This window comes from Salvelinus alpinus, chromosome 15 (genome assembly GCF_045679555.1).
Source record: "Salvelinus alpinus chromosome 15, SLU_Salpinus.1, whole genome shotgun sequence".
NCBI classification, from domain to species: Eukaryota; Metazoa; Chordata; class Actinopteri; order Salmoniformes; family Salmonidae; genus Salvelinus; species Salvelinus alpinus.
In genome coordinates this window covers 13,666,912-13,691,626 of record NC_092100.1, presented here as the reverse complement: position 1 = coordinate 13,691,626, position 24,715 = coordinate 13,666,912, and the positions used below count along the sequence as shown (strand labels likewise).

At 41.5% G+C, this 24,715-nt stretch overlaps 1 protein-coding gene across 4 annotated transcripts in view; it reads left to right on the top strand.

Annotated features, from left to right (window-relative positions):
* The window catches only part of LOC139540435 (choline transporter-like protein 5-B), an 88,719-nt gene that overhangs the window by 41,612 nt on the left and 22,392 nt on the right, over positions 1-24,715 (top strand). For 3 of the 4 annotated variants that reach the window (XR_011668194.1, XM_071344251.1, XM_071344250.1), the window contains exons 3-8: positions 9,843-9,916; positions 15,648-15,732; positions 17,262-17,346; positions 17,482-17,610; positions 18,244-18,304; positions 18,505-18,628. Coding sequence is in view for 3 of the 4 variants with exons in the window: in XM_071344251.1 (XP_071200352.1) it covers positions 9,843-9,916; positions 15,648-15,732; positions 17,262-17,346; positions 17,482-17,610; positions 18,244-18,304; positions 18,505-18,628 (558 nt within the window). In the remaining variant the exon portion in view is untranslated. Of the gene's footprint in view, positions 1-9,842; positions 9,917-15,646; positions 15,733-17,261; positions 17,347-17,481; positions 17,611-18,243; positions 18,305-18,504; positions 18,629-24,715 lie in introns of those variants that run through there. The other variant, XM_071344252.1, reaches the window with a different exon arrangement.

The following is a 24,715-nucleotide window of genomic DNA, read 5'->3' as shown; positions in this document are numbered from 1 at the left end:
GGACCTTGCGTGCGCTGCAGGATTTTAATCCATGACGGCGTAGTGTGTTACTAATGGTTTTCTTTGAGACTGTGGTCCCAGCTCTCTTCAGGTCATTGACCAGGTCCTGCCGTGTAGTTCTGGGCTGATCCCTCACCTTCCTCATGATCATTGATGCCCCACGAGGTGAAATCTTGCATGGAGCCCCAGACCGAGGGTGATTGACCGTCATCTTGAACTTCTTCCATTTTCTAATAATTGCGCCAACAGTTGTTTCCTTCTCACCAAGCTGCTTGCCTATTGTCCTGTAGCCCATCCCAGCCTTGTGCAGGTCTACAATTTTATCCCTGATGTCCTTACACAGCTCTCTGGTCTTGGCCATTGTGGAGAGGTTGGAATCTGTTTGATTGTGTGTGGACAGGTGTCTTTTATACAGGTAACGAGTTCAAACAGGTGCAGTTAATACAGGTAATGAGTGGAGAACAGGAGGGCTTCTTAAAGAAAAACTAACAGGTCTGTGAGAGCCGGAATTCTTACTGGTTGGTAGGTGATCAAATACTTATGTCATGCAATAAAATGCAAATTAATTATTTAAAAATCATACAATGTGATTTTCTGGATTTTTGTTTTAGATTCCGTCTCTCACAGTTGAAGTGTACCTATGATAAAAATTACAGACCTCTACATGCTTTGTAAGTAGGAAAACCTGCAAAATCGGCAGTGTATCAAATACTTGTTCTCCCCACTGTATATGCCACCTGCATTTGTTTTTTTAGGCTACTGTGCAGTCTGACAAGTAAACATAGAATACAGTACATACTGTAGTAAACATGGGAAAGTGCATAATTCCTTACATAAGTGAGAGCAGGCCATGTCAAGACTTTCTCGGTGACCTCAAGTACTCATTAACTCTGTCTTTAATGCTTTTTTTGGGTTGCATCAGTCATGGATGGAAACTTCTGAGACACAGTATTAATGAAGAACACCCGGAGGTTCACTGGTAAGCCACATTTGCCTCGGGATCCATCCCAGTTTGTATTCTGTGCCCACTTGTGGTATCTCTCTTCGGTTACACATCCTTGAAATAACAGAACAGCTTAACGGTCCAGGCGGTCCTTGCTGTGCCTGGTAAGCAGTTGGTCAAGTTCTGTTGTCAGAAGAGAAATGGAAAGGTCAGGGTGAACCGACGACCTGACGAACCCACCACGTAGGTTGACTCTGCCTGTCGGAGGTGGAGTTCCAGAGCTCACAGGTGTGCCTGGCATGGATTGTGACTCAATCTCGTTCCTCGCCCTTTTCAATGCGTCCTTCTCCACCTGACTCTCCGCCAATGCCGTCTGACTCTCCGTCCGCCAATACCGCCTGGCTCTGGACCAATGCATCAGCTGTCGCCTGTATCTCTGCCCTCAGAGAATGTTTCTCTTTCTGATGGTCTGCCTTCAATGACTCAATCTCGGTCTTCAAAGTTTGAATCTCACCCATAAGCACCTTCATCAGATGAGCAGAATGGTACCACCCTGAGCCCCCATTCGATTACAGTGGCCTATGATAGAAATGGTCGATCATTTAAGAATTTAAATGTGACTCCAACACACAAATGCTGCATACACATTTTAAGAGTCTAGCTTAACTAACCGCGTTCTTTGCAACTATGCATTTTTCCGGTGCGGCCCGTTGTCCAGACCTTTTTTCACTGATCTCCACGGATGGTTGTCGAAATGGTTGTAAGCTCTGCAAAAATACATTCACGTTTTTAGTACACAATTATTGATTTTATTCCACAGTATGTCTACACATTGATAGGTATATAGCCTTCTTTTTTTATTTTATAAAATGCTCTGAAACCAAAATACCTTTAGTTTTGGTGATCCTTTAGTTTTGGCTCATTTTCATGTCCTCTGGTGATTACAGTCCTAACACTGGAACAGGTAGCACCATAGAAAGAAGCTGGCTTGATGAAAACGATGTCCATTTCGTCTGTTCTCTTTGGTCGCAATGTCATTTTTTTTAGAAAAACAGCACATTTTTGAATGGTAACTTTGGCGGAGTGAGGGCGGGGTGAGAGCGGGGTGAGGAAAGGTGTGACTTTAAGGTTATAATAGGCTATAAGTATACAGCAGATTGCCGATTGACCTCACTTTGATTATACTGTAGCAGCCTGACCAGGATCTCTATTCATTTAAGTGAGCAGATTAGGGCATTCAGGAGGAACGGGAAATCTACTGGAGACATTTAGAAATACTGGTAGACTTGGGGATTTTGGTCACGGACAGTGCTATTCGCAAACACTATCATCAGATGCCTGTTTTACGCTGAAATCGAAGCCCAGGAAAATGAACAGGTACAGTAAGCGACAATACTTTAATGTAGGCCTAATAATGCTAAAAATAATGCTTAAATAAATCGACTGCTGGTCTTTACTGTATGCTGCACATTTTCAACTTGTATTTCATTTCCAGTGAGACTATTCAAGCCATCGACTCACTGATGAATGAAGATGATGAGCGATCGCCAAAGGCAATCTGTAATCTGCCGAGTTATAAAAAGTATATTGTCCTGCTAATAGGAAACATTTGCATGATGGGCTACACATGCTACGGTTGTGATGTCTTCACTATTATTCTACAATGTAGAAAATAGTAAAAATATTGAAAAATTCTGGAATGAGTAGTTGTGTCCAAACTATTGACTGGTACTTGCTTAAAACCTCTCTAGGCTAGATGGGACGCTACCGTCCCACCTGACCAACATCCAGTGAAAGTACAGGGCGCCAAATTCAAACTACAGAATTGTAAATATTTAACATTCTTGAAAATACACATGCAATATGTCAAAATAAAGCTTAACTTCTTGTTAATCCAGCCACAGTGTCAGATTTCAAAAAGGCTTTAGGGCGAAAGCAAACCATGCGATTATCTGAGGACAGCACCCCACTTTACAAATGCATAACAATAATTTTCAACCAGGCAGGTGGCGACACAAAAGTCAGAAATAACAATATAATTTATGCCTTACCTTTTGAAGATCTTCTTCTGTTGGCACTCCAAAAGGTCTCAGTTACATTACAAATGGTCCTTTTGTTCGATAAATTTATTTTTTATATCCATAAAAACTCAGTTTAGCTGGCACTTCAGTCAATAATCCACTCGGTTTCCATCGGTCAAAATGCATACAAAATGAATCCCAAACGTTACCAATAAACTTATCCAAACAAGTCAATCAACGTTTATAATCAATCCTTAGGTACCCTAATACGCAAATAAACAATTAAATTTAAGACGGAGAATCGTTATTGTCTTTACCGGAGATAAACAAAAAGAACGCGCTCTCGGCCATGCGCATGGAAACATTACAGCCAAAATGTGAGCCCTTAGAAAAACTGCTTCTTCTCCCTCATTTTTCCAAAAACCAGCCTGAAACTCTTTCTAAAGACTGTTGACATCTAGTGGAAGCCCTAGGAACTGCAATCAGGGAGGATTTCGCCCTATAATAAAAATGCCAGCCATTGAAATCAGTGTTATGCTGAATTATATTTTTTTGGGGGATGGTTTGTCCTCAGGGTTTCACCTGCCATTTCAGTTCTGTTATACTCACATACATTATTTTAACAGTTTTAGAACCTTCCGAGTGTGTTCTATCCACATCTACCAATTATATGCATATCCTAGCATCTGGGCCTGAGTAGCAGGCAGTTTACTTTGGGCACGCTTTTCATCCGGACGTCAAAATACATCCCCCTATCCCAAAGAAGTTAATTAACACACTCAAAGTATGGAGGTCAGTTCAACGCTTCCTGGGAAGGTCCAAACTAACCTCTGCTCTTACCCCAGTTCTTAACAACCCAGATTTTGGTGCACGATTGCTGGATGCTGGCTTTAACTTTTGGCTTAATAAGCGCATATGCAGACTAAATGACTTATTTGCTGATAAGATTTTATTGTCATTTGAGCAGATGGTCGAGAAATATCGACTCCCAAAGCAGGACTTTTCCGGCTTCCTACAAGTAAGACATTATATTGTGAAGAGCACCACCTTAATTGGTAACCCTGATATGTCTGTCATTGAAAGAATGCTTTTTTTCCCACAAAGGAAACTGTCTGTTTTATGATGCTTTAAGGTCCTTTTCTGCTGTCGACACACAGAGGGTGAAACAAGTGTGGGAGAAAGAATTGTCTGTTACTATTGAGATGTGGGAGGACATTTGGAGATATGCAAAAACAATATCTATATGTAATCGTACTAGAGCAATCCAATTAAGAATAATACACAGATTGCATATATCCCCAAATCGCACACATGCTTTTAGCCCCTCTTCTCCTCAGTGTATTAAATGTAAAACTGATACAGGCACCCTAACACATTGTTTATGGTCATGTACCAAAATACAAAGATACTGCTCTGGTGTTCTGCAAGAAATTGAAAAGATCCTAGGGGTGGATCTAGAATTGGACCCAGTTTCTTTACTGTTGGGTCTCCCTAGTAGGCATGTTACTTCTGTGGGTAAGAGGAGGCTTTACAACATCCTTACCTTTGCAGCGAGGAAAAACATCCTCTTACAGTGGATTAGTGATAAGGTTCCTTCTATTAAAGATTGGCATAAGATACTATTTGAATGGGTGCCTCTGGAATATCTGACATTTGCATTCTAAAACAGATCAGTTCTACAAAGTATGGGAACCGTATCTAAATTACCTAGAACCTGAGGTATCAGCTATTATGCTGCAAGGATTCTCTTAGAATGGTGGTGATCTATGTATTTCAGAATTACACTGTACGTTCCATGTGTGGAACCAAACTTCTTAGTTTAAACTGAGCTTTTTTGTTTAATATCTGTTCGTAAGTTTGTTTAAAATGTATGTATTGAGAGACGCAATGATGGGGATGGGGTGAGAGAAGCGCCGAGCGGGGAGAGGAAAATGGTGTACGTGTGTATGGGTGTATATGTGTGTGTATGTATGTATGTATATGTGTGTATATATATGCGCAGGTATGTGTAAGTGAGTGCTGTTTTTTTTTTTTAGTCTCTGTTGTATCTCTTAATATTGGTGAAAATTGTGAAATTCCAATAAAAATACTGTTACAAAAACTAACATATTCCTCTCAATTGTACATTTTTTGCTTGACTTGTTATGACGTTATAATTACTTAAATTAGCTCCCACCGTAATGTTTTGTCAGCCATCTTTCCTGAAGAAAGTCACCAGGGACAGGTGGCTCGTGTCAAATTCGTTATTGGAACCACTCGATATGATTGGTCATATAAAACCCTTAGGACCCAAATGCATAATGAGTGCTCTAACTCCTCCTTGCGGTGGTCTGGAGCAATGAAGCCGTGACGCTGGGTACCTCTAACTCCCCCTGGTGGTGGTCTGGAGCAATGAAGCCGTGACGCTGGGTCCCGCGGTGTAAGCTCGCAACTTTTAAAGGAGGAACCACTGTATATATTGATGATTTATAAGGCCAGGCACATTTACCAGTTAGGCTATTGGTTATGCACGATATATACAAAAGTATGGGGACACGCCTTCTAATTAGTGGATTCGGCTATTCCAGCTACATCCATTGCTGACAGGTGTATAAAATCAAGCACACAGCCATGCAATCTCCATAGACAAACATTGGCAGTAGAATGGCCTTACTGAAGAGCTCAGTGATTTTCAACATGGCACCGTCATAGGATGCCACCTTTCCAGAAAGCCAATTTGTCTCATTTCTTCGCTGCTAGAGCTTCCCCGGTCAACTGTAATTGCTGTTATTATGAAGTGGAAGGTTAGGAGCAACAGTGTCTCAGCCGAGAAGTGGTAGGCCACACAAGCTCACAGAATGGGACCGCCGAGTGCTGAAGTGCGTAGCGTGTAAAAATCATCTGTCCTCAGTTGCAACACTCACTACCGAGTTTCAAACTGCCTCTGGAATCAACGTCCTCACAAGAACTGTTCTTTGGGTGCTTCATGAAGTGAGTTTCCATGGCCGTGAAGCCGCACACAAGCCTAAGATCACAATGCGCAAGCATCAGCTGGAGTAGTGTAAATAATCTGGGTTTGGCGGATGCCAGGAGAACACTACCTGCCCCAATGCATAGTGCCAACTCTAAAGTTTGGTGGAGGAGGAATAATGGTCTGGGGCTGATTTTCATGGTTTGGCTAGGTCACTTAGTTTCAGTGAAGGGAAATTGTCTCCCTCTGTCGATTCTGTGCTTCCAGCTTTGTGGCAACAGTTTGGGGAAGGCTTTTTCCGGTTTCAGCATGATAATGCCCCCGTGCACAAAGTGAGGTCCATACAGAAATGATTTGGTCGAGATCGGTGTGGATGAATTTGACTGGCCTGCACAGAACCCTGACCTCAACCCCTCACTAATACTCTTGTGGCTGAATGGAAAAAAGTCCCTGCAGCAATGTTCCAACATCTAGTGGAAAGCCTTCCCAGAAGAGTGGAGGCTATTGTAGCAGCAAAGGGTGGGACCAACTCCATATTAATGCCCATGACTTTGGAATGAGATGTTTGACAAGCAGGTGTCCACATAATTTTGGTCATGTAGTGTAGACCTAATTAATTTGGGGTTTCCTCTCTCCTCACTTTTCTTAGACAATAAGACCTTCAAGCGATGGTCTTTTAAGGGAGTATGCGAGCACGCCGACTTCGGCTATACGCCAGCTGAACTGAAGCATGCTGATGCCTTAAGAGGACACCATAAGGTTGAAGTTGGGGAGGGTTTTTGTAAGACGGGCCATGGAGGGGCAAGGCTGACTGCTCCTCTGGGGGGAGATACGGGGGAAGACTTCTTATCTGTTGACAGAAGGAGAAAGCCCAGCTGTGAAGGAGACAGACTCCCCTCTCTAAAGGGGGCAAAGATGTACTATACTGTTGTGGAATCCAACCTTGAGAACCTCTGTCGGGGGGATCTCTATGGAGAGCGTAAACTCTGTCGGAGGGGTCTCTGTGGAGATTGTAAGCTCTGTCGGAGGAGTCTCTGTGGAGAGCATAAACTCTGTCGGAGAGGTCTCTGTGGAGATTGTATGACCTCTGGGGCTTTGTGTCATTAGAAATTCAGTGTAGCTCGGAATGTTTTTATCTGAGCTCACAGTCTTAACATGCCACCTGGTCTGGTGGCAAATTCTTCTCCCAGCTTAGGAGCTCAAGTAAAAGCCTACTATTAGCGATGTATGCCATGGCAAGGGCAGAGCCCTGGGTACTAGTCTCATCTAATCATCGCTCGCTCTCGCTCTTTCTGTTTCTCAATTCAATTCAATTCGCTCTCTCTCTCTCTCTGATCTCTCTTTCTCTATGTTCTCTCTTCCTCTGTCTCTTTCTCTCTCTCTCTCTCTCTCTATTTATCTCTCTCTCTCAATTTAATTTAAGGGTGTCGTAGCATTAGCTGTCATTAAATGTGAAGACAGTTAAATTATCAAATCAATTCTTTGTGTAATTATTCCTTATGTGAATAAACTAATCATGTAACTTTAATTAACTAGGAAGTCGGGGCACCAGAGTAAAATGTTTATAAGAGTCTCTATTTCCCAAATTAAAGATATTTTCATATCTTATCGATTACGGTCTTCTATTAGTGTATTATTACCTCATCAATCTCATCCCTGAATGTCGCAAACCCTTAGATATCTGCACGAACCCTAGCATCATAAATGATGAATCAGCGATATACAAATTGGCTTAATTATTTATTTACTAACTAATCAATCACAGAATTACATAAACATACATTGGTCATACATTGGTTACTAACATGATACCAAGAAAAAGTCCCATGGACGAAACCCATATGATGGTGGTAGGCAAAGGAAAGGGGTGGGGACAGATAAGAAAGAGCGGGAGAACAGAATGGACCCACTACATACGCTACCATTCAAAAGTTTGGGGTCACTTAGAAATTCCTTTTGTTTTTGAAAGAAAAGCAATTTTTTTGTCCATTTAAAATAGCATAAAATTGATCAGAAATACAGTGTAGACATTGTTAATGTTGTAAATGACTATTGTAGTTGATTTTTAATGTATTGTAGTTGATTTTTTATGGAATTTCTACAGAGGCCCATTATCAGCAACCATCACTCCTTTGTTCCAATGGCATGTTGTGTTAGCTAATCCAAGTTTATAATTTTAAAATACTAATTGATACTAATACTAATAGAAAACCCTTTCGCAATTATGTTAGCACAGCTGAAACCTGTTGTGCTTAATAAAGAAGCAATAAAACTGTCCTTCTTTAGACTAGTTGAGTATCTGGAGCGTTAGCATTTGTGGGTTCGATTACAGGCTCAGAAATGAAGGCTATTCCATGCGAGAAATTGCCAAGAACCTGAATATCTCGTACAACGCTGTGTACTACTCCCTTCACAGAACAGTGCAAACTGGCTCTAACCAGAATAGACAGAGGAGTGGGAGGCCCCGGTGCACAACTGAGCAAGAGGACAAGTATATTAGAATGTCTAGTTTGAGAAACACATGCCTCACAAGTTATCAACTGGCAGCTTCATTAAATAGTACCCGCAAAACACCAGTCTCAACGTCAGCAGTGAAGAGGCGACTCCAGGATGCTGGCCTTCTAGGCAGAGTTGCAAAGAAAAAGCCATATCTCAGACTGGCCAATAAAAAGAAAAGAGGGCAAAAGAACACAGACACTGGACAGAGGAACTCTACCTAGAAGGCCAGCACCCCGGAGTTGCCTCTTCACTGTTGATGTTGAGACTGGTGTATGCCTTTGTTGTCCCTCTCTGTGATCACTGGTCCATCTGCTGGATAGATTCGACAGAAAGTGTCTGGTTAATCCACCAGAGATTAAAGTATTTCGTAGTTGTAGGTTGTTATAATGGATACGACAGAGTACCATTGGGAAATGTTTTTAGGATGGATGCGTTTACCAGACTAAATTATTTAAACAGGTGCAGCCTGAAAAATTGGTCTTTTAGTTTGTAGATTTTTTCACCGTTTCAGCGTGGGGATGATCTCCACGTTCTCTGGTTTTGTCCCTTTGTAGAGTTGTAGTTTAAACCATTGTGAAACCTTAAACCTTGTGAAGACTTACAGAAAATGTTTGACCTCTGTCATTGACAACAAAGGGTATATAACAAAGTATTGAGATAAACTTTTGTTATTGACCAAATACTTATTTTCCACCATAATTAAATTCATTAAAAATCCTACAATGTGATTTTCTGGATTTCTTTTTCTCATTTTGTCTGTCATAGTTGAAGTGTACCTATGGTGAAAATTACAGGCCTCTCTCATCTTTTTAAGTGGGAGAACTTGCACAATTGGTGGCTGACTAAATACTTTTTTGCCCCACTGAATGACCATATTAGAGACACATATTTCCCTCAGATTACACAGATCCACAATTTTGATAAACTCTATCTACTGGGTGAAATACCACAGTGTGCCATCACAGCATCAATATGTATGACCTGTTGCCACAAGAAAATATCAACCAGTGAAGAACAAACACCATTGTAAATACAACCCATATTTATGTTTATTTATTTTCCGTTTTGTACTTTAACCATTTGCACATTGTTACAACACTGTATATATACATAATTATTTTGGAACTTCTGTGATTGTAATGTTTACTGTTCATTTGTATTGTTTATTTCACTTTTGTTTATGTACTTCACTTGCTTTGGCAATGTTAACATGTGCTTCCCATACCAATAAAGCCCCTTGAATTTAATTGAATTGAGAGTGGGGGCGCCTATGATCCTCCCTTTTATTGGCATGGGAAACGTATGTTAACTTTGCCAAAGCAAGTGAACTAGATAATAAACAAAAGTGGAATAAACAATAAAAATGAACAGTAAATATTACACTCTGTCTCTCTCTCTTTCTCTATCTCTCTCTCTCTCTTCTCCCCAGGGCCTGCACGGATGTGTTGTGCTGTGTCATCTTCGTCATCGTCATCCTCGGCTACATCGCTCTGGGCACCGTGGGTGAGTTGTCATGTTGCTGCCTATTTCATCAGACATAGAGGTTTCATAACAACAAAGTCCCAGAGTCCCACACACATCCCCCTTCCCTCTGTTGTACCTCAAAGAAGGATGTGGTCTAAGACGGAACCCAAACCGGCTCGTGCGCTATCGTGCATAAATGTATTTTGTCCCCCTACACCAAACGCGATCACGACACGCAGGTTAAAATATCAAAACAAACTCTGAACCAATTACATTAATTTGGGGACAGGTCGAAAAGCATTAAACATGTATGGCAATTTAGCTAGTTAGCTTGCACTTGCTAGCTAATTTGTTCTATTTAGCTAGCTTGCTGTTGCTAGCTAATTTGTCCTGGGATATAAACATTGAGTTGTTATTTTACCTGAAATGCACAAGGTCCTCTACTCCGACAATTAATCCACACATAAAACGGCCAACCGAATCGTTTCTAGTCATCTCTCCTCCTTCCAGGCTTTTTCATCTTTGAAATTATATGGTGATCAGCATCTAAACTTTCATAGTATTACCACGACTACCGGCAAAACAGTTCGTCTTTCAATCACCCACGTGGGTATAACCAATGAGGAGATGGCACGTGGGTACCTGCTTCTATAAACCAATGAGGAGATGGGAGAGATGGGACTTTCAGCGCGATCTGCGTCAGAAATAGAAAGGAGTTCTATTTTAGCCCTTGGCGTCGCCAACCGTACACTATTTCATTGTAGCCCTGGACAAGCACACCTGATTCAACTTGTCAACTAATCATCTATCCCTCAATGAGTTGAACAAGGTGTGTTTGTCTCGGACTACAATGAAAATGTTTACTGTTGAGGGTACTCGAGTACTAGGGTTGGGAAACACTGGTCTAAGAAGATGGTGTGAGGAAAGTTGGTGTGTGTGTGAGTTCGTCTGTGTTCATGTTTGTTAGTTAGTGAGTTTCTGCGTGCCTAGCTCTCATCTAGACAGTCTTTGTGTTCTATATATTCCACCAACTGTGTTGCCATATCGATGCTAGTGTTGTATTTGATGCCATTTTTGCATTGAGCAACAGAGCCTCTGATTGTGTCGTGTGTGGGCGGTAGAAATATGAGTGCCTGAATTTCCCCAGAGACAGACCCATTCCTTAATGAGCGGGAGTTAGTAACATCAGTCTGTTTGTATGTGAGGCACTTTCTGTTTTCTGAGCTTACTCTATGGCAGATATTGCAATGCCGTCAGGGGTACGCCAAATAAAAATGTGATTCACATTTAAAAATTAAAAATATATATTTTATTTTCACATTTTCAAACGGTCCATTTATATTTTCCAACGGGGCTATACATTTGGGTGAGGTTTTTTTCACGCCTGAGTAGCCTCGTTTCAGTGCCAAAAAAACATCTAGTGTCCAGCAAAATAACATCACAATGTCAAATACAGGTAGCCTAGTCAAATAATTAACATACAATCACATTAACCGTATGTAGCCAAATGTAGCTGGTGCTCATCCCGTTTGTTCAAAAATTGATAAATGGTTAAAAAAAAGTAAGGCCCGCGTTTCCATAGAGACTCATAGTACTGCTACTACCAGCAGTACTACAGCAGTACTACACCTGTACCTGTCGACGACACAAGTTGTTCTGCTTCCACGAGCACATCCAATGCTAGCATCAGTAATTCTACATTTGTTGTTAGCCCAGCTAGTATGGACACTGACAGTTGTGAATCTGATGCAGCCGAAGAGCTGCTGCCCCCATTGCACCATCGAAGAGGCGCAAATATAATGAGAACTACATTGATTTGGGGTTCACTTATATTGGGTGTAGTGCCTTTCCTCAGCCACAGTGTGTTATATGTGCAAAAGTACTATCTCACAACTCTTGCACAGACATTTAGAAACAAAACATGCAAATTTGAAAAATAAGCCACGGGAGTTTTTTGAGCGAGAATTAAGACCACTTTCGAGTAGTAAGACACGTATAAAAGAAACAGATTCCATTAATAACACGGGGCTAGAAGCGTCTTATATGGTGAGCTACCAAGTCGCTAGGACAGGCAAGCCCCATACTATTGTGGAGGACTTAATTCTTCCTGTTTCTGTGGCTATGGCTGGGACAATGCTGGGGGAAAAGGCCAAAAAAACTATACAGACAATGCCGTCATCAAACAACACTGTTTCACGACACATCAATGACATGGCAGGAGATGTTTTGAAACAATTACTGCTTCGCATACAAGCCAGTGAATTATATGCGTTACAGCTGGATGAGTCAACAGACATGGCGGGCCTGGCACAGCTCTTGGTATATGTCCGTTACGTTTATGGGGGGTCAATTAGGGAAGACATCCTCTTCTGGAAACCAGGACAACAGGAGAGGATATTTTTGAAGTTCTGGACAACTTTGTGACATCAAATGGAATTTGGTGGTCAAGATGTGTTGGTATCCAGGTCGCAGTTGTAAATGAGAACTTGTTCTCAACTAGCTTACCTGATGAAATATATATATATTTTTTAAGTATCTGTACTGATGGCGCAAAAGCCATGACAGGGAGACATAGTGGAGTGGTAACGTGCTTGCAAGCAGTTGCACCCGACGCCACTTTGGTACACTGCAGCATCCACCGAGAGGCTCTTGCTGCCAAGGGAATGCCTGACATTTTGGACACTACAGTGAAAATGGTTAACTTTGTTAAAGCAAGGCCCCTGATCTCTCGTGTATTTTCTGCACTATGCAATGATATGGGCAGCGACCATGTAACACATTTACAACATACAGAAGTGCGCTGGTTATCAAGGGGCAAAGTATTGACACATTTTTTTGAGTTGAGAGACAAGCTTATTTACTTAAAGTTCTCTTTACTGACCATAATTTTCACTTGTCTGACCACTTGCATGATGACGAGTTTCTCACACGACTGGCCTATCTGGGTAATGTTTTTTCTCACCTGAATGATCTGAATCTGGAATTACAGGGACTCTCCGCAACTATATTCAATGTGCGGGACAAAATTGAGGCTATGATTAAGAAGTTGGAGCTCTTCTCTGTCTGCATTAACAAGGACAACACACCGGTCTTTCCATCATTGTATGATTTTTTTGTGTGCAAATGAACTCAAGCTTACGGACAATGTCAAATGTGATATAGCGAAGCACCTGAGTGAGTTTGGTGTGCAATTACGCAGGTACTTTCCTGAAACGGATGGAACAAACAACTGGATTTGTTATCCCTTTCATGCCCTGCCTCTAGTCCACTTACCGATATCTTAACAAGAGAGCCTGATCGAAATTGCAACAAGCGGTTCTGTGAAAGTTGAATTTAATCAGAAGTCACTGCCAGATTTCTGGATTGGGCTGCGCTCAGAGTATCCTGCCTTGGCAAATCGCGCTGTTAAGACAATGATGCCCTTTGCAACCACGTACCTATGTGAGAGTGGATTCTCAGCCCTCACTAGCATGAAAACTAAATACAAGCACAGACTGTGTGTGGAAAATGATTTAAGACTGAGACTCTCTCCAACACAACCCAACATTGCAGAGTTATGTTTATCATTCAAATTCACCCTTCTCATTAACCTGTGGTGAGTTATTCACAATTTTCAATGAACGATAAGGTGTTTTATGTAAGATGGTTAAATGAAGAGAAAAATTATTGATTATTATTTTTTGTGCCCTGGTCCTATAAGAGCTCTTCGTCACTTCCCACGAGCCGGGTTGTGACAAACTCACACTCATTCTTATGTTTAATAAATGTATCGTATAGTCTGTGTGTGTGGCAGGCTTACAATGATGCGCTGACCCTGGTGCTAGAGGTGGATTGTTTGAAGGGGTACGGGACTATAAAACGTTTGGGAACCACTGCTCTATGGCATCTCCCTAATCTGTGCTCTAATCTTCTGATTGGAGTTTAGAGCATGTTCTCTAGAGAAATGGGTAATGACCTCTGGCCTCTAAGGCATTTAATTAGAGCAGTTAAACACAGCATACTCCAGTGTGTTCCTCTCAGTAGATTGGAATCAATCATGTGAATCTCCTCACACACACACCTAAGTCTGTACACACACACACACACACACACACACACACACACACACACACACACACACACACACACACACACACACACACACACACACACACACACACACACACACACACACACACACACACACACACACACACACACACACACACACACACAGTGAGTCAAATGAAATCAACGGTGATGTCTTCTCTCAAAGTGGAGTCCCTCTCAGACTTCGATTGGCAGTGTAGTCACGTCCGAGTCTGGGCAGAGGAAGGACTGTCTGTTGCCCAATTACTTTAAGAGAGCCAGAGCCATGAAAATGGAGGTGACTTCAAATAGACACTGGCATGTCAGCAATTACATGAAGAGCTTTTCATTCTTTCTCCTCCCATGTGCTCTTCCTCGTGCATAACTTCTCTTTCTCATCCTCCCAACTGTGTGAGGCAGGCTAGAAAATAATATGTTATTGTCTTCCTAGGTCATTATTTGCTGTTTATGTTTTGAACAGGTTAGAAAAACTATTGAACAGAGGATTGCAACGTGAATTGAAGCCTGAAAAGATGCAGACTGGTGGAGTGTCACGTTCTGACCATAGTTCTTTTGTGTTTTCTTTGTTTTAGTGTTGGTCAGGACGTGAGCTGAGTGGGCATTCTATGTTGTGTGTCTAGTTTTCCGTTTCTATGTTTGGCCTGATATGGTTCTCAATCAGAGGCAGGTGTTAGTCATTGTCTCTGATTGGGAACCATATTTTGGTAGCCTGTTTTGTGTTGGGTTTTGTGGGTGGTTGTCTTCAGTCTTCGTGTGTCTGCACCAGATAGGACTGTTTCGGTTTTTCACATTTGTTGTTTTTGTATTTGTAGTGTTCACGTTTATGTTCTTTATTAAACATGATGAACACTAACCACGCTGCGCTTTGGTCCTCTCCTTCGTCCACAGAAGAAAGCCGTTACATGGAGAAAGTGTTGGAATGATTGGATTACCTTGGCCTTGGTTTTGTTAGTGCTTTTCACTCGTATTATCACTCTCTAAGTTTCTCACGTAGACTTTTTTGGGTTGTCCTGTAATGTCTGAACAGCCAGGTCTCAGCTTGACACACTAATATATTCATATCTGGCTTCTGATTGTGATTCATAACAGCAGTCTATATTGGATCCCATTTGACCTGCTTTTATACGGATGTACAGTAGCTGTGGGCTGAAGTGATCATGGTAGTCAATCACATCAATCACAAAACGCCATTTTTACATCAGCAGTTGTCACAAAGTGCTTATACAGAAACCTAAAACCCCAAAGAGCAACAATGCAGATGTAGAATCACAGTGGCTAGGAAAAACTCTGAGAAAGGCAGAAACCTAGAGAGGAACCAGGCTCTGAGGGGTGGTCAGTCCTCTCCTGGCTATGCCGGGTGGAGATTATAAGAGTACATGGTCATTAAGGCCAGATCGTTCTTCAAGATGTTCAAACATTTATAGATGACCAGCAGGGACAAATAATAATCCCATTGGTTATAGAAGGTACAACAGGTCAGCACCTCAGGAGTAAATGTCAGTTGGCTTTTCATAGCTGAGCATTCAGAGGTCGAGACAACTTGTGCATGTGCATTAGACTGTCAGAGTATTCCAATACATACACAGTCAGGCAGATCCTATCACTCATTCATGTCCAGAGTGATTGACATATGACAGGTCTGTGAATGAGGCTAATGATGTGGCCGTCTGTCTGGTTGCAGCCTGGATACATGGCGACCCCAGGAAGGTGGTCTACCCCACTGACAGCCACGGACAGTTCTGTGGACAGCAGGGGACCCCCAACGCGTAAGTAGAAAGAAAGACCGCTATCTGTGTTTGGAGAAAAATGTATTGTATCTACAGTACTATGTATACTATATAGTTACTATGGATAGGTATAGTACTATATCATTGAAATTGCACTTAGGACAAGTGTGGCTTCACATTAATATCCTCTAAAAGAATTCTGCACTTGGAAGAGATTGTAAGCAGCCTGGGAGGGGTGTTGGCTTAAACACTTTTGACACCTCCAATACAGCAGGAACAACGTGCGAGAAGTCATAATGCTGACAAACTGCTTTTCTCTACGATTAATATCCGGCCTCAGTAAATGTCAGTTGTATTAGTCTGTAATATTTGAAACATAGTCATTTTAAGCTACCCTTCTATGTTCAGCAGGGCTCTCCAACCCTGTTCCTGGAGAGCTACTGTCCTGTAGGTTTACACTCAACCCTAATCTAGCGCACCGGATTCTAATAATTAGCAGATTGAGAAGGTGAATCAGGTTAGTTACAACTGGTGTTGGAGTGAAAACCTGCAAGAGGGTGTGGCTTCCGTGTGGCTCAGTTAGTAGAGCATGGCGCTTGCAACACCATGGTTGTGGTTTCAATTCCCATGGAAGAAAAATAGGTTCAAAAATATATGCACTCACTACTGTATATCGCTCTGGATAAGAGTGTCTGCTAAATGACTAAAATGTAAAGGAGTGTAGCTCTCCAGGAATGGAGTGAAAACCTACAGGAGGGTAGCTCTCCAGGAACAGGAATGGCGTGACAACCTGTAGGAGGGTAGCTCTCCAGGAACAGGAATGGAGTGAAAACCTGTAGGAGGGTAGCTCTCCAGGAACAGGAATGGCGTGAAAACCTGTAGGAGGGTAGCTCTCCAGGAACAGGAATGGAGTGAAAACCTGTAGGAGGGTAGCTCTCCAGGAACAGGAATGGCGTGACAACCTGTAGGAGGGTAGCTCTCCAGGAACAGGAATTTAGTGAAAACCTGTAGGAGGGTAGCTCTCCAGGAACAGGAATGGAGTGAAAACCTGTAGGAGGGTAGCTCTCCAGGAACAGGAATGGCGTGAAAACCTGTAGGAGGGTAGCTCTCCAGGAACAGGAATGAAAACCTGTAGGAGGGTAGCTCTCCAGGAACAGGAATGAAGTGAAAACCTGTAGGAGGGTAGCTCTCCAGGAACAGGAATTGGGTGAAAACCTGTAGGAGGGTAGCTCTCCAGGAACAGGACTAGAGTGAAAACCTGTAGGAGGGTAGCTCTCCAGGAACTCTGCAGAGCCCTGCTGTACAGTAATCCCCCCTTTTGTTTGTATAGGGCTTTGCGTGGCATGTATGAAAAGTGCATTTAAAGTAGCATTAACCACCACCACAGGCTCCCCTGCACCCTGTGTGTTTACACTGTGTGTTTACACGGTGTCCTGCCTCTGTTTGACAGGCAGCTCAATCTGCCATTAGTTTCAATACAAAATTTGTTCGCAGGATTTTCTAATAAAACTGTCATTGTGTGTGTTGGAAAACGAATGACTATTCTCTCCATTTCACTGTGGTTACAGCAACAAAGCCATATTATTCTACTTCAACATATTGCAATGTGCCAATCCTGCCGTTCTCATTAACCTCCAGTGCCCTACAACCCAAGTAAGAGGTCCCTCTTTACGCGGCACACACTATGCTATTATGTTCCTGCTCGTTTTTTCTTGCTTGATTATACAAGGTCAGTGTTCTCTGTTGTTAAGCATTGATGAATGTTTGTATCTATCTCTCTCTTCTCAGCTCTGTGTCTCCAAGTGCCCAGACAGATTTGCCACATACCTAGACATGCAGTACAACTACAGGTACAACAACAGCTACTGGGAGTATTACAGGCAGTTCTGCAAGCCAGGCTTCGACAATCCTAGAAAGGTACAGAGACCTGATGCCTCCAGTCACTTATGGCCTCACCTTATCAAGTCCTTGAGTGTTCTGAACAGATGTCATCTGTAATGGTTATCCGTCTAGAAGTCAGTAGCGACCAAGACTCTTCAGAAATGGCAATCTTATTAGAATCAGTAAGTCATTTAGTTGCTGCAATTAGAGTATATCTTGTTGTACATTTAATTATACGGAAAAACACTATATTGCTTTATAAGTACTAGGCCTATGTAATGTATTATGTAAAGGAAACATAATGAGATGTAAAAGTTCTGTGGCAAAGAGGGAGGGACTGAAAGGGGGAGAGCGGGAGGAAGAGAGAGAGGAAAAGGGTGTGCGCTTAGTCTGCACCGAGACCAGAGTGCTAAAAATACAAATGACTCAGGAAGGGTTCCCTACCAGTCTGTAATGTATGACAGTCTTCTGTTCTGTTCCTATCCAACTGAGCCACACGCCCACTCTCCTCATGGTCCTTTTGGATAATGGCAAACTCATAGGATATGGTGATAGGATGTCCTACCAGTCATCCTAACCTATGAGTTGGTATAAAAACTAAACTCTGAGGATTTGACGTCACTGAATTTACATTGTTTGACGTCTTCTTCCTCTCTTGTCTCCCTTTAGTCAGTTGCACACGTCTTGAGAGATGAGGACTGCCCATCTATGATAGTGCCAAGCAGACCTTGTAAGTGAATCCAGGTTCTACACACAGTTCCTCCACTATCGTTATGGTGACTTAAGATTCAGACGGTCTAACCTAAGACTTAGGTTCTGTGGGAGGGGGCATTATGTGTTAGGGGTTGGGAAAGGAAAGTGATACTTTTCAACAGTGTATGACATTGAAACATTATTCTTAGCCATTAAATATTTGTTTGTGTGTTTCAGTCCTTCAGAGGTGCTTCCCTGATTTCATCACCAGGAACGGGACGCTAACTGTCGCCAACAAGACGGACTTCAAAGACGGGTTAGGTAAAACGAGGAGCGTGATCGATCTCAGGGACGCTGCCAAGTAAGTCCTGCTCTCCTCAATGTCCCTTTGTTGTAGTCGAAATGTTGTCGAGGCAGTTTGGTGGAAACGCACCACTGGAGGGAAAATTTGCATATTTTCTTTATGTGGATTTTAGAATATTCACATGAAAATCTGTCGCCAATTGGATTGAAACCTAGCTATTGCTATCTATTTATAGACTGATAGGCTAACATACAAATTATTTTAGACTTACAGCTAATGTCATTCATTGCCAATTAAATTCAAATAAACCAATACTGAAACAAAATTAACATATTAACACTTTCTATTTATTAATTACATATTTAGTGCGTTCGGAAGATATTCAGACCTGTAACGTGTACCCTGGGAGTCAGGAAGCAAGTGCGGGGAGTGCATATGTAATAATAAGTAGAACATAGTACAAAACAGGAAAAGCGTACAGACATGAAACAGAGTCAATAACACCTGAGGAAAGAACCAAGGGGTGTGACAGATATAGGGGAGGTAATCGGGAAGGTGATGGAGTCCAGGGGAGTGTCATGAGGCGCAGGTGCGCGTAACGATGGTGGCATGTCTGCATAATGATGAACAACTGGCGGCGTCGAGCGCCGGAGAGCGGGAGTAAACGTGACAGTACTCTTTGACTTTTTCCACATTTTGTTGTTACCGCCTTATTCTAAAATCGATGAAATTGTTTTTTTTCCCTCATCCATCTACACACCCCATAATGACAAAGCAAAAACAGGTTTTTTGATATTTTTTGGGGAAATGTATAAAAAAAATTAACTGATATCACATTTACATAAGTATTCAGACCCTTTACTCAGTACTTTGTTGAAGCACCTTTGTCAGCGATTACAGCCTTGAATCTTCTTGGGTATGGCGCTACAAGCTTGGCACACCTGTATTTGGGGAGTTTCTCCCATTCTTCTCTGCCCAATCAATTTAATTTACTACAGGTGGACTCCAATCAAGTTGTGGAAACATCTCATGGATGACCTATGGAAACAGGATGCACCTGAGCTCAATTTTGAGTCTCATAGCAAAGGGTTTGAATACTTGTACTTATGTAAATAAGGTATTTCATTTAGATTTTTTTTTATACATTTGCAAACATTTCTGAAAACCTGTTTTCACTTTTACATTATGGAATATAGTGTGTAGATTGATGAGGATAAAAAAATATTTAATCTGTTTTAGAATAAAGCTGTAACGTAACAAAATGTGGAAAAAGTCAAAGGGTTTGAATACTTTCCGAATGCACTGTATATGGCATATATAAAAGGGCAATTAGAAATGCCAGACGGGCTAATTTTTTAAACTTGATCACTATTAATCAGAATAATTTGACAGTGCTCTTTTCGACCATTGATGGCCTGTAAATCCTACCCCCGCCAACCTACAGTATGTGAATTTTCCTCCACATGTGATGAGTTTGCGGCATATTTTAGAGACAAGAAAACCAACGTTAGGCTGGGTATCAGTCAAGCAAGACCTGATGAGAAGTTTGATATGTGCCCTAGCCTACCAGGCAAAGGCACTATGGAGTAATTTTCCCTGGTTGACACAGACATGCTCAGGAAAGTGATCTCACAATTTAAGCCTTCTACCTGCCTTCTTGATCCTATCCCCAACATCTTCTTCAAAACAGTTTTTAATTGCATATCTGAAGAAGAGGGAGCCTTTAGTTATCACTCCTTGTTCACAGGTACTTTCCCCACTTCACTAAAAACTGCTATGGTGGAACCCCTTCTGAAGAAAAGTTATCTAGATTCATCAGCTCTTAGCAATTTTTGGCCAATTTCCAACCTTCCATTCTTAAGCAAAATTCTGGAGAAATTTGTGTTCAAACAGCTAAATATTTTTTTTATGTGCCAACTGTATTTTTGAAAAATTCCAATCTGGGTTTTGTGCCCACCACAGCACAGAGACAGCCTTAGTTCAAGTAGTAAATGATCTTAGAGCCAACAGATGCCAAACAGCTCTCTGTACTCTTAGATTTAATTGCTGCATTCAACACTGTTGACCATGATGTCCTTCACAGACTGGAGAGGTGGGTTGGCCTCTCCAGTCCAGTTCTAAGTTGGTTTAGGACCTGTCGAGAGTTTTTTGTCATCATTGGTGAACATAACTCAGTGAAAAATACTGTTCAATAACCCCTTGGCAGCGTTATCAGAAAGCACTGCTACTCAGACGATACACCATTTTACATTTCTGTGTCATCAGAGGATTTTAGCTCCATGTATAAATGATTATATTGTATTAGTGATTTAAATACTTGGATGTCTCACAACTTCCTCCAGCAAAATCAAGACAAGACCAAGGTTCTTATTGTTGGAGCCAAAGCACCTTGGGCAATAAAGATAAAACACCAGGTAAAAAACCTAGGTGTTATTTTAGATACTGATCTAAATATTGAATCACACATTAGAACGTGATTAAAATATTTTTTTGCCACCTGAGGAACATTGCCAAGGTGCGGCCGTTTCTCTCTCCGGCTGATACAGAGAGACTCATCCATGCATTTATTACAAGCAGACTTGACTACTGTAATGCTCTCCTGTCTGGTTTATCCAAGAAAGTCATTGGTCAACTGCAAAACATACGGAATGCTCCAGCATGGGTCTGACCAAGGCCAGACGGAGAACACATTACACCTGTTTCAAGGTCTCTGCATTGGCTCCCAGAGAATTTTAGAATTAATTTTAAGATAGTTTTTTTTTTAATTCACGATTGTGCACCACAATACATATCAGACATGCTTTTAAGTTATGTACCCAGTAGGTCCCTCAGGTCCTCTGGTACTGTCCTTTTAACTATCCCAAAGCCTAGGACCAAGAGGCATGGAGAGGCAGCTTAGAGTTATTATGCCCCCAGCCTGTGGAATAGCCTGCCAGAGAACCTGAGGGGTGCTGAAACTGTGGACATATTTAAGAGATCTTAAAACAATATTTTTAGCTTTGGTTTTCCTTAGGGTGCTTTTTAGTTGTTCAGTTTCTGTCATTCTTTTTATTTTTTATTTTATGTTTGTCGTGTAGTAAATATTTCAAGTTTTATTTTCAGTGTTTTTTCAGTGTTTTTTTTCTTCCTGTAAAGCACATTGTGTTGCATTCCATGTCTGAAATGTGCTGTGTGTATATAAAGCTTGATTTGATAGTTAGAATTTCTGTCCAAGTAAGTACTGCTCTCCTCAACGTCCCTTTGTGTAGTAGAAATACTGTCGAGGCTGAGGGAGACTGTTGCATAAGTGGAAGACCTATTATGGGTGATGGTATCAAATGGTTTAATATTTTTGACCAGCAGACCTAACGCTGCACAAATCTGTTCACTGAGGCCTCATTGATGTTTGGGAATGCGAATGCATTGAAACCAGGGGCGCAACTTTGGTTTTAGAAGTGGGGGTTACATAATAATTTATTATTATTGTTATTTTATCCAGTTGGTTAACCTCCCTGGGATAGGCGGGACGCTTGCGTCACACTTGGCCAATAGCCAGGGAAAATGCAGAGCGCCAAATTCAAAAAAATTATATAAAATCAAACTGTCATTAAATCACACATGTAAAATACCAAATTAAACCTACACTCGTTGTGAATCTAGCCAACATGTCAGATTTCAAAAAGGCTTTTCGGCGAAAGCATAAGATGCTATTATCTGATGATAGCACAACAGTAAACAAAGAGAGTGTAGCATATTTCAACCCTGCAGGCGCAACACAAAACGCAGAAATAAAATATAAATCATGCCTTACCTTTGATGAGCTTCTTTTGTTGGCACTCCAATATGTCCCATAAACATCACAAATGGTCCTTTTGTTCGATTAATTCCGTCCATATATATCCAAAATATCCATTTATTTGGCGCGTTTGATCCAGAAAAAAACAGCTTCCAAATCGCGCAACGTCACTACAAAATATCAAAAAAATTACCTCTAAACTTTGCCAAAACATTTCAAACTACTTTTGTAATACAACTTTAGGTATTTTTAAACGTTAATAATCGATCAAATTGAAGACGGGTCTATCTGTTTGGACAACAAACTAACGCTACTTTTCTAGTCTTGCGCAACTCTCAAACAGTACACATAACGTTACACTGATTCCAGATGGCCGTACTTCTTCATTGCACAAAGGAATAACCTCAACCAATTTCCAAAGACTGGTGACATCCAGTGGAAGCGGTAGGAACTGCAAACATGTTGATTAGAAATCTAGTATCCCAATGAAAACTCATTGAACAGACCTCAACAAAACAAAATCTGAATGGTTAGTCCTCAGGGTTTTGCCTGCTACATAAGTTCTGTTATACTCACAGACATGATTCAAACAGTTTTAGAAACTTCAGAGTGTTTTCTATCCAAATCTAATATGCATATTTTATATTCTGGGGATGAGTAGAAGGAAGTTGAAATTGGGCACGCTATTTATCCAAAAGTGAAAATGCTGCCCCCTATCCTAGAGAAGTTAAACACTCCAAGCAGCCTACCCGACCACTCGGAGGCATCCATATAGTCCTGAAGCACACGGTTGCCTCGTTTTGTATCACATTCAAATGATAAAACTGGGATGAAAAAAATGCTATTTCAGAATGTGGGGGGGACATGACCCCTCCCGTCCCCAGTGAAAGTTGCGCCCCTGGGTCATAGGGATTCCACCCTTGAACCCAGAGTCAACTGGACAGCTATTGCAGGGTAGGACAACTAGGCAATGAGACTCATGCCTAATAATGTGTGGAGTGTGGATCATTCATGCATATTGAAAGCCGTCTATGCATGTCTGCATGAAAATACAACGTATGCTGTAGCTTCAGAGTAGTACAGTTAAGTGACTTTCTCCATACTTATGCAAGTACAGTCTTTAAAACTTTCAATACGTTTAGATTAACTGGTGGGAGTGATTAGAGGAGCAATTAAGACAAATGCAGGGTCTTGATAGTTTTGTATCAATGAGTTGCCATCATTAGTGCATCAAATTCCATGGTTGCATTTTTTTTTTTTTTTTTTTTTTTTTTTTTTCCACCTTTATTTAACCAGGTAGGCTAGTTGAGAACAAGTTCTCATTTGCAACTGCGACCTGGCCAAGATAAAGCATAGCAGTGTGAACAGACAACACAGAGTTACACATGGAGTAAACAATAAACAAGTCAATAACATGGTAGAAAAAAAAAAAAAAAAAGAAGAGAATCTATATACAATGTGTGCAAAAGGCATGAGGTAGGCAATAAATCGAATAATTACAATTTAGCAGATTAACACTGGAGTGATAAATCATCAGATGATCATGTGCAAGAAGAGATACTGGTGTGCAAAAGAGCAGAAAAGTAAATAAATAAAAGCAGTATGGGGGGTGAGGTAGGTAAATTGGGTGGGTAGTTTACAGATGGACTATGTACAGCTGCAGTGATCGGTTAGCTGCTCGGATAGCAGATTTTTAAAGTTGTTGAGGGAGATAAAAGTCTCCAACTTCAGAGATTTTTGCAATTCGTTCCAGTCGCAGGCAGCAGAGAACTGGAAGGAAAGGCGTCCAAATGAGGTTTTGGCTTTAGGGATGATCAGTGAGATACACCTGCTGGAGCGCGTGTTGCGGGTGGGTGTAGCCATCGTGACCAGTGAACTGAGATAAGGCGGCACTTTACCTAGCATAGCCTTGTAGATGACCTGGAGCCAGTGGGTCTGACGACGAACATGTAGCGAGGGCCAGCCGACTATTGATTGATTTAAACCCGTTTGCCTTTGAAACAAGGAATTGATGACCAGTTGAATGCTTTTCCTTCATAGCCAAGTTATCGCCATGCAGCAAGGATTGGAAACGTCTCAAACTAGTTACAGTATTTCAACCTTCTGTAGCCCGAGTTCGCTGTCTTCAAACTAACCTTCCCACTTGACTGTGCATCATCGGTAATCTGCTGCTGCTCCTCTCTGACTGTGGCTGTGGAAAGGAAAGGGGACAGATTACCTCTAAATGTTGTATGATGTGGAGCTTACATCGATATCAAAGCCCTAACAAAGAGTAACAATGTAGCTTACAGTTGATGTACTATTGGTCTTTCAAAGCTGAGTGTCACGTCACCTCCTGGCTTTCATCAATGTGTTCCTTCACCAGTGTG